This window comes from Notolepis coatsorum (genome assembly GCF_963971535.1).
Source record: "Notolepis coatsorum genome assembly, chromosome: 2".
NCBI classification, from domain to species: Eukaryota; Metazoa; Chordata; class Actinopteri; order Aulopiformes; family Paralepididae; genus Notolepis; species Notolepis coatsorum.
In genome coordinates, this window is record NC_140166.1 from 6,228,955 (window position 1) to 6,246,034 (window position 17,080).

At 44.3% G+C, this 17,080-nt stretch overlaps 1 protein-coding gene across 1 annotated transcript in view; it reads right to left on the reverse strand.

The window, feature by feature from the left end:
- Nucleotides 1-17,080, reverse strand: part of LOC311248911 (proprotein convertase subtilisin/kexin type 5-like) — a gene marked incomplete at both ends in the record, with an annotated part of 83,281 nt that overhangs the window by 9,742 nt on the left and 56,459 nt on the right. Inside the window, 3 exons of the mRNA XM_084338140.1 lie at nt 1,929-2,012; nt 7,555-7,761; nt 8,074-8,219. Coding sequence (XP_084194266.1) covers nt 1,929-2,012; nt 7,555-7,761; nt 8,074-8,219 — 437 coding nt within the window. The remainder of the gene's footprint in view (nt 1-1,928; nt 2,013-7,554; nt 7,762-8,073; nt 8,220-17,080) is intronic.

Below are 17,080 nucleotides of genomic sequence, written 5' to 3' on the forward strand. Positions count from 1 at the left end.
GTAGGAAATCCAACAAAAAGTTGTCACTCCCGAGAATAGCCTGAATACTATTAAGAGAGAGACACTAATTACACTGATCATAACAAGAAGGAAAGAAAAATAGATTGTTGCTCCAAAGAGGTAACTTTTCAGAAAAAACACTCTCCAACACAATAACATAAAGTCAACTGTGAAAGTCCATAGTTAAACACATTTCAAATTATATATTTGTACATATCATTATAAATGTTTAATTTTAGATACATAATCAAATTGGTGTTATGAGGTTTATGCTCACAATGTGTGCCATCAGATTTAGGCCAGTCAATTATGGGTTCCAACTCACGGTTTAAGAAACCCTGATATACAAGTACTGTAGCACCGCGGTGAATGTGTTGGTTTGGTAGACAGTGTTTTATTCAAGCATTTGGTGATCAATTTACAGAATTAGGGTTCAGTGATGCTTTGGTGTGCAACAGCATGACAGAACCATGGTACTGTACCTGACAACAACATGACAGAACCATGGTACTGTACCTGACAACAACATGACAGAACCATGGTACTGTACCTGACAACAACATGACAGAACCATGGTACTGTACCTGACAACAGAGTGACAGAACTATGGTACTGTACCTGACAACAGCATGACAGAACCATGGTACTGTACCTGACAACATGACAGAACCATGGTACTGTACCTGACAACAGAGTGACAGAACTATGGTACTGTACTGTACCTGACAACAGAGTGACAGAACCATGGTACTGTACCTGACAACAACATGACAGAACCATGGTACTGTACCTGACAACAACATGACAGAACCATGGTACTGTACCTGACAACAGAGTGACAGAACTATGGTACTGTACCTGACAACAGCATGACAGAACCATGGTACTGTACATGACAACAGCATGACAGAACCATGGTACTGTACCTGACAACAGCATGACAGAACCATGGTACTGTACCTGACAACAACATGACAGAACCATGGTACTGTACCTGACAACAACATGACAGAACCATGGTACTGTACCTGACAACAGCATGACAGAACCATGGTACTGTACCTGACAACAGAGTGACAGAACTATGGTACTGTACTGTACCTGACAACAACATGACAGAACCATGGTACTGTACCTGACAACAGAGTGACAGAACTATGGTACTGTACCTGACAACAGCATGACAGAACCATGGTACTGTACCTGACAACAACATGACAGAACCATGGTACTGTACCTGACAACAGAGTGACAGAACTATGGTACTGTACTGTACCTGACAACAGAGTGACAGAACCATGGTACTGTACATGACAACAGCATGACAGAACCATGGTACTGTACATGACAACAGCATGACAGAACCATGGTACTGTACCTGACAACAGCATGACAGAACCATGGTACTGTACCTGACAACAGCATGACAGAACCATGGTACTGTACCTGACAACAGCATGACAGAACCATGGTACTGTACCTGACAACAACATGACAGAACCATGGTACTGTACCTGACAACAACATGACAGAACCATGGTACTGTACCTGACAACAACATGACAGAACCATGGTACTATACTGTACTAGGGCTGGCAATCGAAGCTTCGGGGCCGAAGCTTCGAAAGAAAAGAAAAATATATATATGTGACAGTACTATACTGTACCTGACAAGAGTGACAGTACTATACTGTACCTGACAACAGTGACAGTACTATACTGTACCTGACAAGAGTGACAGTACTATACTGTACCTGACAAGAGTGACAGTACTATACTGTACCTGACAAGAGTGACAGTACTATACTGTACCTGACAACAGTGACAGTACTATACTGTACCTGACAAGAGTGACAGTACTATACTGTACCTGACAAGAGTGACAGTACTATACTGTACCTGACAACAGTGACAGTACTATACTGTACCTAGGTCACACGTGTTACAATCTTCTTTTCCTCTGTCCGAGCAGGTCCTACAGGACACATGACACCGCTCACAGTCTCCCATACCTGGACACATAACACGACACAACACAGTATGACACAATATGACACAGTATGACACAATATGACACAATATGACATGACACGACATATTGACACAATATAACACAACACATGATGACGCGACATGATACAACATGACATGATGCAAGACGAGACAAGATGAGACAACATGACATGATGCAAGACGAGACAACATGAGACAACATGACATGATGCAAGACTAGACAACATGATACAACATGACATGATGCAAGACGAGACAACATGATACAACATGACATGATGCAAGACGAGACAACATGATACAACATGACATGATGCAAGACGAGACAAGATGACATGATGCAAGACGAGACAACATGAGACAACATGACATGATGCAAGACGAGACAACATGAGACAACATGACATGATGCAAGACGAGACAACATGATACAACATGACATGATGCAAGACGAGACAACATGATACAACATGACATGATGCAAGACGAGACAACATGATACAACATGACATGATGCAAGACGAGACAACATGATACAACATGACATGATGCAAGACGAGACAACATGAGACAACATGACATGATGCAAGACGAGACAAGACGAGACAACATGACATGATGCAAGACGAGACAACATGATACAACATGACATGATGCAAGACTAGACAACATGATACAACATGACATGATGCAAGACGAGACAAGATGAGACAACATGACATGATGCAAGACGAGACAACATGATACAACATGACATGATGCAAGACGAGACAACATGATACAACATGACATGATGCAAGACGAGACAACATGATACAACATGACATGATGCAAGACGAGACAACATGATACAACATGACATGATGCAAGACGAGACAACATGATACAACATGACATGATGCAAGACGAGACAACATGATACAACATGACATGATGCAAGACAACATGATACAACATGACATGATGCAAGACTAGACAACATGATACAACATGACATGATGCAAGACTAGACAAGATGAGACAACATGACATGATGCAAGATGAGACAACATGATACAACATGACATGATGCAAGACTAGACAAGATGAGACAACATGACATGATGCAAGACTAGACAACATGATACAACATGACATGATGCAAGACTAGACAAGATGAGACAACATGACATGATGCAAGATGAGACAACATGATACAACATGACATGATGCAAGACGAGACAACATGATACAACATGACATGATGCAAGACTAGACAAGATGAGACAACATGACATGATGCAAGACGAGACAACATGATACAACATGACATGATGCAAGACTAGACAAGATGAGACAACATGACATGATGCAAGACGAGACAACATGATACAACATGACATGATGCAAGACGAGACAACATGATACAACATGACATGATGCAAGACTAGACAACATGATACAACATGACATGATGCAAGACGAGACAACATGATACAACATGACATGATGCAAGATGAGACAACATGATACAACATGACATGATGCAAGACGAGACAACATGATACAACATGACATGATGCAAGACTAGACAACATGATACAACATGACATGATGCAAGACTAGACAAGATGAGACAACATGACATGATGCAAGACGAGACAACATGATACAACATGACATGATGCAAGACGAGACAACATGATACAACATGACATGATGCAAGACGAGACAACATGATACAACATGACATGATGCAAGACGAGACAACATGATACAACATGACATGATGCAAGACGAGACAAGATGAGACAACATGACATGATGCAAGATGAGACAAGATGAGACAACATGACATGATGCAAGACGAGACAACATGAGACAACATGACATGATGCAAGACGAGACAACATGATACAACATGACATGATGCAAGATGAGACAAGATGATACAACATGACATGATGCAAGACTAGACAACATGATACAACATGACATGATGCAAGACGAGACAACATGATACAACATGACATGATGCAAGACGAGACAACATGATACAACATGACATGATGCAAGACGAGACAACATGATACAACATGACATGATGCAAGACTAGACAACATGAGACAACATGACATGATGCAAGATGAGACAAGATGAGACAACATGACATGATGCAAGACGAGACAACATGATACAACATGACATGATGCAAGACGAGACAACATGATACAACATGACATGATGCAAGACGAGACAAGATGAGACAACATGACATGATGCAAGACGAGACAACATGATACAACATGACATGATGCAAGACTAGACAACATGATACAACATGACATGATGCAAGACGAGACAACATGATACAACATGACATGATGCAAGACTAGACAACATGATACAACATGACATGATGCAAGACTAGACAACATGATACAACATGACATGATGCAAGACGAGACAACATGATACAACATGACATGATGCAAGACGAGACAACATGATACAACATGACATGATGCAAGACTAGACAAGATGAGACAACATGACATGATGCAAGACGAGACAACATGAGACAACATGACATGATGCAAGACGAGACAAGATGATACAACATGACATGATGCAAGACGAGACAACATGATACAACATGACATGATGCAAGACGAGACAACATGATACAACATGACATGATGCAAGACTAGACAACATGATACAACATAACATGATGCAAGATGAGACAAGATGAGACAACATGACATGATGCAAGACGAGACAACATGATACAACATAACATGATGCAAGATGAGACAAGATGAGACAACATGACACAACACAACAGTTCCTTTTGAAAAGTTATCTTTCTTACTGATTGCTTGATTCCATCCTGTACCCGGTCATCCACTGGAATACTGATTACATTTACATTTAGTCATTTAGCTGACGCTTTTATCCAAAGCGACTTACAAGTTCTGTACGACAAGTCATCAGGAAGGGTACAACTCTATCAGCTGAGTAACAATGTTCATCAAAGTGTTGCGTGTTACAGTGTAGGTTAGTTTATTAGGACAGGTGCATGAAATTACTCAATAACCAACTAGGCTGCAGTAAAAAACTTAAAACCAGATTCTCAAACATAAACATAAAGACGGACAACACGCTCATCACAGACAAGCTGGATGTAGCCAATTACTTAAACAGTTTCTTCACAAACATAGCCACAACACTGGTAAACAAACTACCCTCCCACTCAGGGCATTATGGGGTAGAACACATAGTAGCATACTACAAGAACCTAGGGGTCCACAAAGATGACTTCAAACTGGAAATGGTAACAACAGATGAGGTACTCAAAAAACTGAGCGCCCTCCAACCTAACAAGGCCACTGGCCATGACAACATCCCCTCCAAATTCCTCAGAGACTCAGCAGCCGCCATCACCCCAGTCATCACACACATAATAAACCTCTCCATAAAACAGGGACACGTCCCCAAGGACTTCAAAATTGCGAGAGTAACACCCCTGCACAAAAAATTCAGTAAATTAGACCCAGGCAACTACCGCCCTGTTTCTATCCTTACCTCCATCTCGAAAGTCATGGAAAAGATTGTATACGAACAGGTCGAAAAATACCTTGCGGAAACAAATCTAATCTACGAATTCCAATCTGGCTTCACTGACACATGCCTTCTCTATTTAAACGACCACATCAAACAAGAGGTGGACGTGGGCAAATACTGCGGCATGGTCATGCTGGACCTACAAAAGGCCTTCGACACTGTCAATCACACCATTCTGATTGACAAGCTAAAAGCAATTGGTTTTGATAGTCTATCAGTGAGCTGGATGCAATCCTACCTGGAGGGGAGAGAGCAGATGGTGGAGGTAAACGGTACCCTATACCCCCCCCCTCACAGTGAGCTGTGGTGTTCCACAAGGAAGCATACTAGGTCCGCTACTGTTCCTAATTTATGCAAATGACATGTCGTCAGCTTGTGACTGCAACTTGTTCCTGTTTGCGGACGACTCAGCCCTGCTGGTCTCTGACAAGAACAAGTTACTGGTTGAAAAAACCCTCAGCTCAGAACTAGGCAAAATCTGCATATGGCTCGCTGATAACAAACTATCATTACACATGGGCAAAACAGAGTCCATTCTCTTCGGTTCAAATAACAAACTCAGCAAGACCGACGGCTTCTCAGTTACAGTGGGTGACAATATTGTCACAAGGAAAGAAGATATTACCTATCTAGAGGCAAATCTTTCCTGTGACAAAATGGCATCCAATGTAATAAAAAAAAGTCAACCAACGAACTCGATTCTTGTACCGGATCTCCTCACTGGTAAACAAGAATACCCTGAAGACTCTGGCAGGAGCACTCATTCAAGGGTATTACTACTATGCTTGCACCTCATGGTACCAAAGCACCTCAAAGGCGCTAAAAACTAAATTACAAACATCTCAAAACTAACTGGTCAGACTACTGCTTGACCTTACTCCTAGAACCCACCTCACCCCTGCCCACTTTGACAACCTAGGATGACTTAGAGTAGACGACAGAGTACAGCAACTTGCAATGGGCCTGGTCTACAAGATACACTACACGACCAAGGTACCCATGTACATGTCAAAATACTTCCCAAAGGTCAGTGAATACCACAATCACAACACCAGAGGGAGCTCCACAAATCATGTTAAACCCAGATTCGGCTCAAACAAGGGACTAAACACGTTTAGCAATTATGCCACATCAATGTGGAACGCCCTACCCAAAGCTGTAAAGGAATGTGAATCACTACCCACTTTCAAAAACACTCTCAAAAAACACCTACGGGAGACTGCAATTCGAAACTGGCCCCTGTAAATGTCCTAACACAACCCCCTCCAATGTACAGTAAATGACCAAGTATGGTCTTGTCAATATTCCAATGTACAGTTTTGCTTGTACAGTTGTACAGTGTCAATAACTTAATATTCGGGATAATAAGCCACAAAAGGTAATGTTTTTGACAAATATTGAAAGGCTTTCAAGTTTCTCTTCCCTATTGTTAACATATAGGAACAATTAGATCTGAAATTAGTTTCAAAACGGTTGCACTGTGGGGAAAATAAAAAAGTACAGTAGATTACAGTATATTTCATTATCTGTTCTTATGCACACCTGGTGATACTAAATCCAAATTGAACTTGGGCATTTGAAAGATAATATATGTATATATATATATAAATGTGCGAATTGGCTATAATAAGGTAATTTATAAGCCTCCTATTCTATATTCTATAATAATATTTCAAATTGCATTGGTCCAGATGGGAGAATTCAGTACTGTATCTACAGAACCTTCTGTTTAATCATCTTCCCTTTATTAATTTCCTTCGATTTTTTGTACACATGATCTCGAGACAGACATACAGACAGACAGACAGACAGACAGACAGACAGACAGACAGACAGACAGACAGACAGACAGACAGACAGACAGACAGACAGACAGACAGACAGATAGATAGATAGATAGATAGATAGATAGATAGATAGATAGATAGACAGTACTGTTTCTGAAGTTTTTCTCCTGGCAGGGGGTTGACTGCCGGTCGTCCAGACACTCTCCGGCCTTCAGCGAGAAGCCGTCTTCACAGGAGTCACAGTCGTCGTAGTCCGGCCCGCCGCAGGTCCGGCAGGAGCGGTGACACACCTCACAGTCCTGGCTCTCCTCGTCCACGAAGAAGCCCTCTTTACAATGCTCCACACACACCCCGTCTGGTTGAAATCCAACAATTACATGCTGCTAAATATCCAAACCATCAGCCTACAACCGTAGCCAAAGTCAACTGAAGGCTGACAATTACTGCTTCAGGTTGTTCCATATACATGTTGGATGAGCAACCCATTTCAATGATAAGGGCTGATCCTGGGTCAGTTTGTTCCATATACATGGTGGATGATCAGCCTAGCTCAATGAAAAGCACTTCTTTCTGACCTAACTGTTATTGGGAATATTTGGGATGCTGTAAAATCTCTCTCTCTCTCTTTCTCCCTCTCTCTCTCTCCCTAAGACACACAGAGACCTACCGTCGATGTAGAAGCCCCCCTCACACCAGTAACATTGGTCCTGGTCACAGTTCACACAGCGCTCATCTTCACAGCCTGAACACACCATGCTGTTATTAACACTGTAGGTCCTCTCAGGACAAGACCTGTGACAGTCTGGACCAAACCTGAGAGAGAGAGAGAGAGAGAGAGAGAGAGAGAGAGAGAGAGAGAGAGAGAGAGAGAGAGAGAGAGAGAGAGAGAGGTGAGTAAAGCCAGGTTATATTATCGTATAGCTTACGCTCTGCTCTCTTGGAACTATCCATTTATTCAGTCTAATATTGAATAACTTTCTCCACATGCACACACCCATCCGCCTGGCCACACCCACATCCGCTCCTCTACATAAGCGGGGTCGTGGCCACACCATCAGCTCCTTCCCTATTTTCACCACCGTAAAGTGCCTGTATACACCACTTTAGTTTAGTGACCGAAATAGTTATTGGAGAAGAGGAGCTGCGTTGACATTATATCTTTGTTTTCTCTCTCACTATTTTTCGAGGAAATACAGCGATAATGTCTTCGCCACTGGAGTGTCTAGAAGATGATGATCATTCTGACCTCCACCGGTGCTTCGCATTAGGGGCGCGCGTCGCTGAGCAATTCCCGCCGGCATTGCCTCCGGCTCTGCAGCTGGACACTATAATAATAATAATAAGGCGGTCGGCTGTGTGGGGGCTGACGGCCTCTCTGGGCAGGTGATGTTTTTTGCGACGCGGGCGCCAGGTGTGTCAGTTGTGGGGGGTCAACTGCACAGCTTACGAAGGTCGGCTCTAGGTTAGAATCCTTTTCGCTGCCACTTAGCGGCATGGAGGGGGTTCTAGTCTGATGCCCCACGATAACATTAGCTCCTCCTCAGTGAAGTCGTAGCTTTGTTTTCCTGGGACCGTGATTCCGAATCTGCGGTTCAATTCCCCGGTCTCTGGACAAACAGATACCCTCTGTCGTCGTGCTGGCCCCGCTTTTCAAGATGAAAAACACCCGGCGCGAGGGAGGTGAGCTTGGTGTTTGTTATGAGAATATCCCCGAGCTCAGGTCGGCTGCAGCCCACGTACAACGAGGGGCTTGCTGCCGACAATGCTGTGTCTGGTAAACACCGTTCTGAAGAGGGGGGTGTGTTGCCTGGGAGCATGTCTATGTTCCCCGGGTCCTATGTTCCCCGGGTTCCATGTTCCCCGCTTTGATTGATTGATAGATTGAACATTTTAGACCACCAGCCCTGATTCCAAACTCTAACCTTAACCAGTTCGGACGAGGGCCTAAGCTTAACCGTTCGAAACAAGGCGGACATTAATAATTAATAAAATAATAATTTATAAAATGTTCAATCTATTAATCAATCAAAGCGGGGAACATAGAACCCGGGGAACATAGGACCCGGGGAACATAGGGATGATCCCTGTTGCCTTTTTCCCTTTTTTCTTCGGATAAGAAGAGGAAAAGACAGCGGCTGTCTGAAGTGTTGGCCTGTATTGCTTTTCTCACGTTGTACAGCTTTCAGTAGTAGCCGCTTAGCTTGCTTCTGCGTTAGCTAGTGGCTAGCAATAGCCGGTATGAGCTAACTGTTAGCCAGTTAGCTGTTTAGCTACGACGTTAGCTGCCGGCTGCGCTCGGCTGGAAACGTTAGCTTGATGCTATCAGTTAGCCTAGAGTTAGCTGTTTAGCTTGTGCTACAACCATTGGCGCTAGCCGTGAGAATAGCGGGCCCTGGCACTCTGACTACAACGTCATCTTTGGCAGAAGATGTCGTCGGCCTACGCCATGACCGGCTGCAGGAGGGGGGCGTCACGCCGGAGCGAGGCTTCGGCCATTGCTTCTTCTGGCCTTGCCATCGAGAGGCCTTCGTCAACGTGGTGGACCAACCTGTGTTACGGCCTTTCATCCTGCGTTCGTTGGTGCAGGTAAGGTGTCCATTGGACATTACCCCACTCTTCCTTCCTCCCCCTCCCGAATGTTTTTTGTTAATAACGATGTCTTTGTTTATCAAAACATAATGTTACTTCACTACATTTGGAGATACGACGTGTGGTGTGAAAATTGTCTTGGTCGCTTTGTATAGCTTAGGTTAGCGTTGGCCAAGGCTTATGTCTTCTCTCTACCTAAGAACAGCGTTGTTTTTTACGTGAGTAAAAATGAACTGGGTTTTTGTTGTATGATGAGAAGTTGTGTGTGTTCATGTAACGTTTAGACCAGTGCTTCTCAACTGGTGGGTCGCGACCCAAAAGTGGGTCGCAGGGCCATTTTGAGTGGGTCATGGATGTGTGTGTAAAAAGAAAAAAGTTAAAAGATATATATATATATATATATTTTATTTAATATATCATTTTTTTTTGCACTACCTATCTTTGTGAAAGTGTCTTCTCAGCTCTGGTCCAGCTGAAGACAAAGCAGAGGAACAGATTGGACATTGAGCATGACCTCAGAGTTGCTTTGTCTACCATCACCCCAGACTTTGAGACTCTTGTCAGGAGCAAACAACATCCCCAGTTATCCCATTAGTTCCCTGGGATGTTAAGCTAAGAAGTCTGCAAGAGGTTCCTCCCACCTCTTGCAGAGACAAGTCGCATTTCTTTCCTCTCTCCCAAGGCCTTCAAGGCCGTTCCTACCGCCGCCTCTACTGCTCCATGGAGCCCGACGCTGCTATGCCCTGCTTCGTGCCGGTGGCCGGACTATACTCAAATCAACTCTAAATGGATCTAATCAGTGGATTGCATATTTTCTTCAAGAAGCAGAATAAGGCTAACCCTCTCTGCCTATTGGGACATCATAATCGGGTTACCAACTTGAAGACGTGGTCATTTTTGGATTATCGAAGCTTTTGGACTGCAATAAGAAGATTTTGGATCTGTTTACCGCGCACAGGATCTACCAAAATGAACTGATAAGACACTTGGACACTTGGACTAATAATGCATTCAGTCATTTGGACGGAGTTGTTAAAACTCACTCCACTCAAATCAATAGAGTTATATTCCACTCTATTCAAATCAAATTTAAAGGGACGTGGCTGGGATAAATTGTGCCAGTCAGTCAGTCAAAACAAATTCCTGGACCAAGGTCGAACCGAGAGCTCTGGAGTCGAAGGCCCTCTGGGAGATAAGAGTGGCGAGCGGCTTCCCACACCCACAATCCCTAGTCCCACCCCCCCCCCCCCTTCCTCTGCATTGGCACTCTGTCGGCTGCCTCGTGTGAGGGAGACCTCCCCCACCCAGGACTTGGCTTGTGCACTCCCCCCCCACCTCCCCCCCCCTCCCACTCCCTCCCCCCCCCCCCTACAGCCCTGTAACAACCCCAACCCACTCCCCCCTCCTTCCGTAAATGGCGCTGCCTATGACGGCTGCCAGTCTGTTTGCGGTGGTGAATATGCATATGTTTGTCTCAAGGCTCTGTACCATTATTACTATCTAAAATGTAATAATTGTGGAATATTACTGTAATGAGCTGTATGTGTATGATCCAAGCGTCCTATGATCCTCATAGGAGCATAACAGAAAAAAGCATTCCATGTGAAGGTATTCTGTATCTTTGCATGTCAACTAATAAAGAAACTTGAACTTGAACTATTATTTATTATTATTATTATTATTATTATTATTATTATTATTATTATTATTATTATTATTATTATTATTATTATTATTATTATTATTATTATTATTATTATTATTATTATTATTATTATTATTATTTTATTTCATTGTGTTTTTAGCCCTAGTTGCACTTTTTTTGCAACCCCAGTTATCGCATTAGTTCCCAGGTCTGTTATGTTAAGCTAAGAAGTCTGCTGTAGAAGCATAATTATTCATTATAATTTTATTTCATTGGGTTTTTATCCCTAGTTGCACTTTTGTTGCAACCCCAGTTATCCCATTAGTTCCCCCAAACTTAAGTCTGTTATGTTAAGCTAAAAAATCTGCTAAGAAGCATATTATTTATTATTATTTTATTTCATTGGGTTTTTAGCCCTAGTTGCACTTTTGTTGCACTTTTTTGTGTTTATTTCATGTTGTTAACAGTGCATGAAAGATTACTGCAAAAAAGAAATGTTTGAAATAAATCATAGTGGTTCAAAATGTTGGGTCCCGAGGCTAGACCAGTTGAGAACCACTGGTTTAGACAACGTGGCTGAGCCCACAACTGGCTGGGTGTTACCCTACAATGCTGTGCATAGTGGCATATGATCGAGGGCTGAGTCCCTCTCTTAGCTTGTTATTCTTTACTTGAGGGTAATTGTTGACAGAATCCGGCTATAGGGCGACAATAATGTGGTCCAGAGACATGGTTTCTATCTTTAGCCTTTAACTGGCGTGGTTTCTTTATTCACATGGTAAGAGCAGTAACACATGAGTCCTCCTCTGTGAGAGGTACATTTACATTTACATTTAGTCATTTAGCTGACGCTTTTATCCAAAGCGACTTACAAGTTCTGTACGACAAGCCATCAGGAAGAGCACAACTCTATCAGCTGAGTAACAATGTTCATCAAAGTGTTGAGTGCTACAGTGTAGGTTAGTTTATTAGGACAAGTGCATGACAGTATGGTTAGTTAGGGTTAGATTTTTTTTTTTTTTTTTTTAATTCAGATAATGGTTGAAGAAGTGAGTCTTTAGTCGACGGCGAAAGATTGGACGTGTTTCGGCTGTCCTAACTGGGGTGGGTAGTTCATTCCACCATTGTGGGGCAAGGACTGAGAATAGGCGACTTCTCTTTGATGACCCTCCCGGAGCTTGGATAGGAGTAGGTCTGAGGCGGCCAGAAGATGCAGAGCGTAGGGGTCTTGAGGGTGTGTAGTTAGAGACCATTGACCGGAGGTAGGCGGGAGCAGTTCCCTTTGCCGCACGGTATGCTAGGTCAAGGGCCTTGAAGCAGATTCGTGCAGCAATGGGGAGCCAGTGCAGGTCCCTAAGAAGTGGGGTGACATGGGCCGACTTCGGTAGGTTTGAGATCAGGCGGGCCGCTGCATTCTGAATGAGTTGAAGAGGCTTAGTGGCAGTGGCCGGGAGGCCAGCGAGCAGTGCGTTGCAGTAGTCGAGGCGGGAGATGACTGTTGATTGGACGAGGAGTTGGGTGGCTTCTTTTGTCAGGAAGGGGCGTATCCTTCTGACGTTGCTCAGGAGGAATCGGCAGGTTCTGGTTGTCGCTGCGATGTGAGCAGAGAAGTTCAACTGGTCGTCGAGGACAACACCAAGGTTCTTGGCGGTCGGGGACGCGGTCACAGCTGCATTCTCGACTGTGATGGAAAGGTCGGTCAGGGGGGAGGATTTGGCCGGCAGGTGGAGCAATTCTGTTTTGCTTAGGTTCAGTTTGAGGTGGTTGGTCGTCATCCAGGCGGAGATGTCGGACAGACAGGCCGAGATCCGCTCAGAGACGTGGATATCTGAGGGAGGGAAGGAGAGGAAGAGTTGAGTATCGTCGGCATAACAGTGGTAGGAGAAGCCATGAGACGTGATAATGTTACCCAGTGATTTAGTGTAGAGGGAGAAGAGAAGGGGTCCTAAAACCGAGCCCTGGGGGACACCCGTCCGCAGGGGGCGGGTGGCCGACAGGGTCCCTCTCCATGACACTTGGTAGGAGCGGTCATTGAGGTATGATGACAACCATGTCAGCGCAGAGCCAGCCACTCCCATTCCTGCGAGGGCCGCGAGGAGGATCTGGTGGTTGACTGTGTCGAAGGCTGCAGATAGATCTAGGAGAATCAGGACAGAGGAGAGGCCTTTCGCTTTTGCTAAGTGAAGTGCCTCTGTGACCGCAATGAGGGCTGTCTCTGTGGAGTGACCAGTCCTGAAGCCTGACTGATTAGGGTCTAGGTAGGTGGGGGGAGAGATCGAGTAGGAGGAGACATATCTATTTATACTCGCCACCTGGTGGTGTCTTGAGTAGCTCCGCCTAGAGCGCCCTCTAGTGGAAACAGTTATATATACAGTTAGACAGTTAATAACAATCCTACCTAGAACCTCTGACTTCAACACTCCCACTTAGGGTTGTATTAGCATACTGGGTAACTTCTCCGAAAAACATTTTTACAAAGGAAATAATATACTCCAAAAACATCAAAAGAATATGGCAGTCAATATCTACACACCAAACATGACCTCTGCAAACCTCTTCAATTTCAGGTTTCGTCATAGCGTCTGCTACCATGTCGTCCGTTGGACAATACACCAGTGTCATCCTTTCTTCTCTGATGACAGATCTGATGAAATGGTATTTTATATCGACATGTTTACATCTCTGTTGGCACACAGGGTTTCTACCAATCGAAATGGTTCCCTGGTTGTCCTCGTAAACAACAGTCTTCTTATATACATAGGTATCCATCCCTTCGAGCAGTTGTTCCAGATAAATACACTCCTGTATGGTCATAGCTAGAGCCATATATTCGGCTTCACAAGTTGATAGAGCCACAGTGGGCTGCTTCTTTGTTTTCCATGAAACCAGTGAGCTGTCTGCGTTCAAACTCACACAATAACCTGTGGTACTCCTATCTGTGGTGTCAGCTGCCCAGTCTGCATCACTGTAGGCTTTAAGTCCTAGACCCTCGCTGCTCTTTCTGAAACACAGTTGTTTGTCTGCTGTACCTTTAAGATAACGAAAGACATGTTTTGCTGTAATCCAATGCTCCTCAGTGGGGTCAGCGAAATGCTGTGACAGTTTACTCACTACAAAACATAGGTCAGGGCGGGTACATGTTGTTAAATAAATGAGGCAACCCACAGCTTCTCTGTACATTTTTACATCTGTCAGTTTCTGAGCATCCTCCTGAAAATGCTTTAACCTCCCAAGGTCTTTCATTTTGAATCTGGTGGAGAGCATCTCTTTCACCTGTGCTAGGCTTCTAGTGTTGTCTGCTGCTATGATCAAATCATCCACCCAAATGACGATGATCACTTTTCCTGACTCCTTTGACTCCCTCGAGTAAACACAGAGGTCTACTGGGTTCTGTAGGAAGTGATCTTCGATAAGACATGTATGAAGCATCTCGTTCCAATTTCGCCCAGACTGTTTCAGGCCATAAATAGATTTTTCCAGCTTACACACTAGCTTCTCTCCTTTCTTTTCGTAACCCTCAGGTTGTTCCATGTACAGTATATCTCCCTATCTATGGGTGCGTGCAGATAGGCTGTTTTCACATCCATCTGATGTAAAATTAAATTGTCCTCAGCTGCTTTCTGCACCACTACCCTTATACTGGTCAGATTGGCTGTGGGGGAGAATGTTTCACCGTAGTCTATCCCCTCTGACTGTAACCCTTAGCTACAAACCTCGCTTTGTACTTGTCGTGGCCTTCAATACCCTCCTTGATTGAATACACCCATTTTCCTCCCACTGTCTGTCTGCCCTCTGGTAACTTGGTTAGAGTGAAGGTGTGGTTGTCCTTTAGGGACCTCATCTCCTCATCCATTGCTCTCTCCCATTTACTTGATTCAGGGGACACTATGGCCTCTTTAAAGGTCTGAGGTACCCCACTAACTACCCTGTAGCAGTAATCAACGGTGGTGGGTGTACTGTCCTCCTCGTCACTCCCTTTCCGAGCATAGTCTGTCTGACATTTTTGGGGTCTGTGTTCCCTTGAGGGATACCTCCCACTGCTTGGGGCACTTGACGTCACCCTCGGGTGCTCCTCGTCATCGCCCTCTGGGGGTGGCTGACTGTCTGCCTGCACGACCGTGCTAAGTACACTGGGCTGATGTGTCTCTGTTTCTACACACCTTACTCTGGAGTCCAGCTCTGGCTCCTCTGTCTGTGTCTCGCCCTCACATGTTGTCTTTGTGACAAACTTGACTAGCCTGTGTTTCTGCACTCCCCCCTTACCGGGATAATAAACCAGGAAAGCGGGGCTTCCCTTGTCATGCCCTACAAAGAGTCCTTTTTCACATCTGGACTCAAGCTTTCCTCTGTCCTGCAGGTACGCATAACACACTGATCCAAATCGGTGCATTCTGGCTAGATTACACTTCTTTCCTGTCAGTGCTGTATACAGGGTGGTGCCTGTGTGCTTATTAAAGCACCTGTTTCTGGTGTAAGCGGCTTCTTGCACTGCATAGTGCCATAGGCTCTTAGGTAAGTTACTATCTACTAGCTTACACCTAGCCATCTCGAAAAGAGTGCGCCATTCCCTCTCTGCCACTCCGTTCTGGTGTGGGGAATATGGACATGACGTCTCGTGTCTTATCCTGTTCCTCCTCAACAGTGATTGGAACTCTCCGTTTGTGAATTCGGTTCCGTTGTCGGACCTCAAACATCTTACGTTACCATAAGGGGCTATGTCTGCCAGGAATTTTTCCGTGGCCTGGAGTGTGTCACTCTTTGCTTTAAGAAAGTAAACAAACACTGCCCCTGTGCACACGTCTGTAAAAGACTGTACATATCTAAAGCCTCCTTTGGACTCGTTTCTTACTGGACCGGCAAGATCTGTGTTAACCAACGCAAGTGGTACCTTTACTTTTTCTGTGGGATTTCTGTTTCTCGATTGAGCAAACTTCCCCTTTATGCACACTACACATTCTTTATCAGGTCTACGCTTTTCACCTTCAATGTGCATGCCCTCTGTCACTGCTTGCAGTTTCAGTAAATCCTCGTAATTACAATGACCCATAATCTTATGCCATGTCTGAATATCGTAGCTGACGGTTACTTTACACATATCATTGTCATTACACTCTGTTTTCAGGTAATACATTCTCTGATACACCTCTATGTCAAATCGCGTACCGTTGGGCTCTACAAGAAAATGTTTACCTTCAATGAAGAACACTCTGGCACCGTTCGCAGTAGCAGCTATTACAGAGAATAGTCCTTGTGGGAACGATGGTACATAGAGAGCGTTCTTTAACGTCACTGTACGCCGGCGCCCCCCGCTGTCCGTGAGGCATACCTGTGTGTCTCCTCTCTCTTTCGCCAACCCGTAGGTGCGCTTTCCGTCTGCCAGCACCATGCTGTGTCTCTCCGGGCGGAAAGTTCTGTCAAAGTTCTTGAACCGACTCCTGTC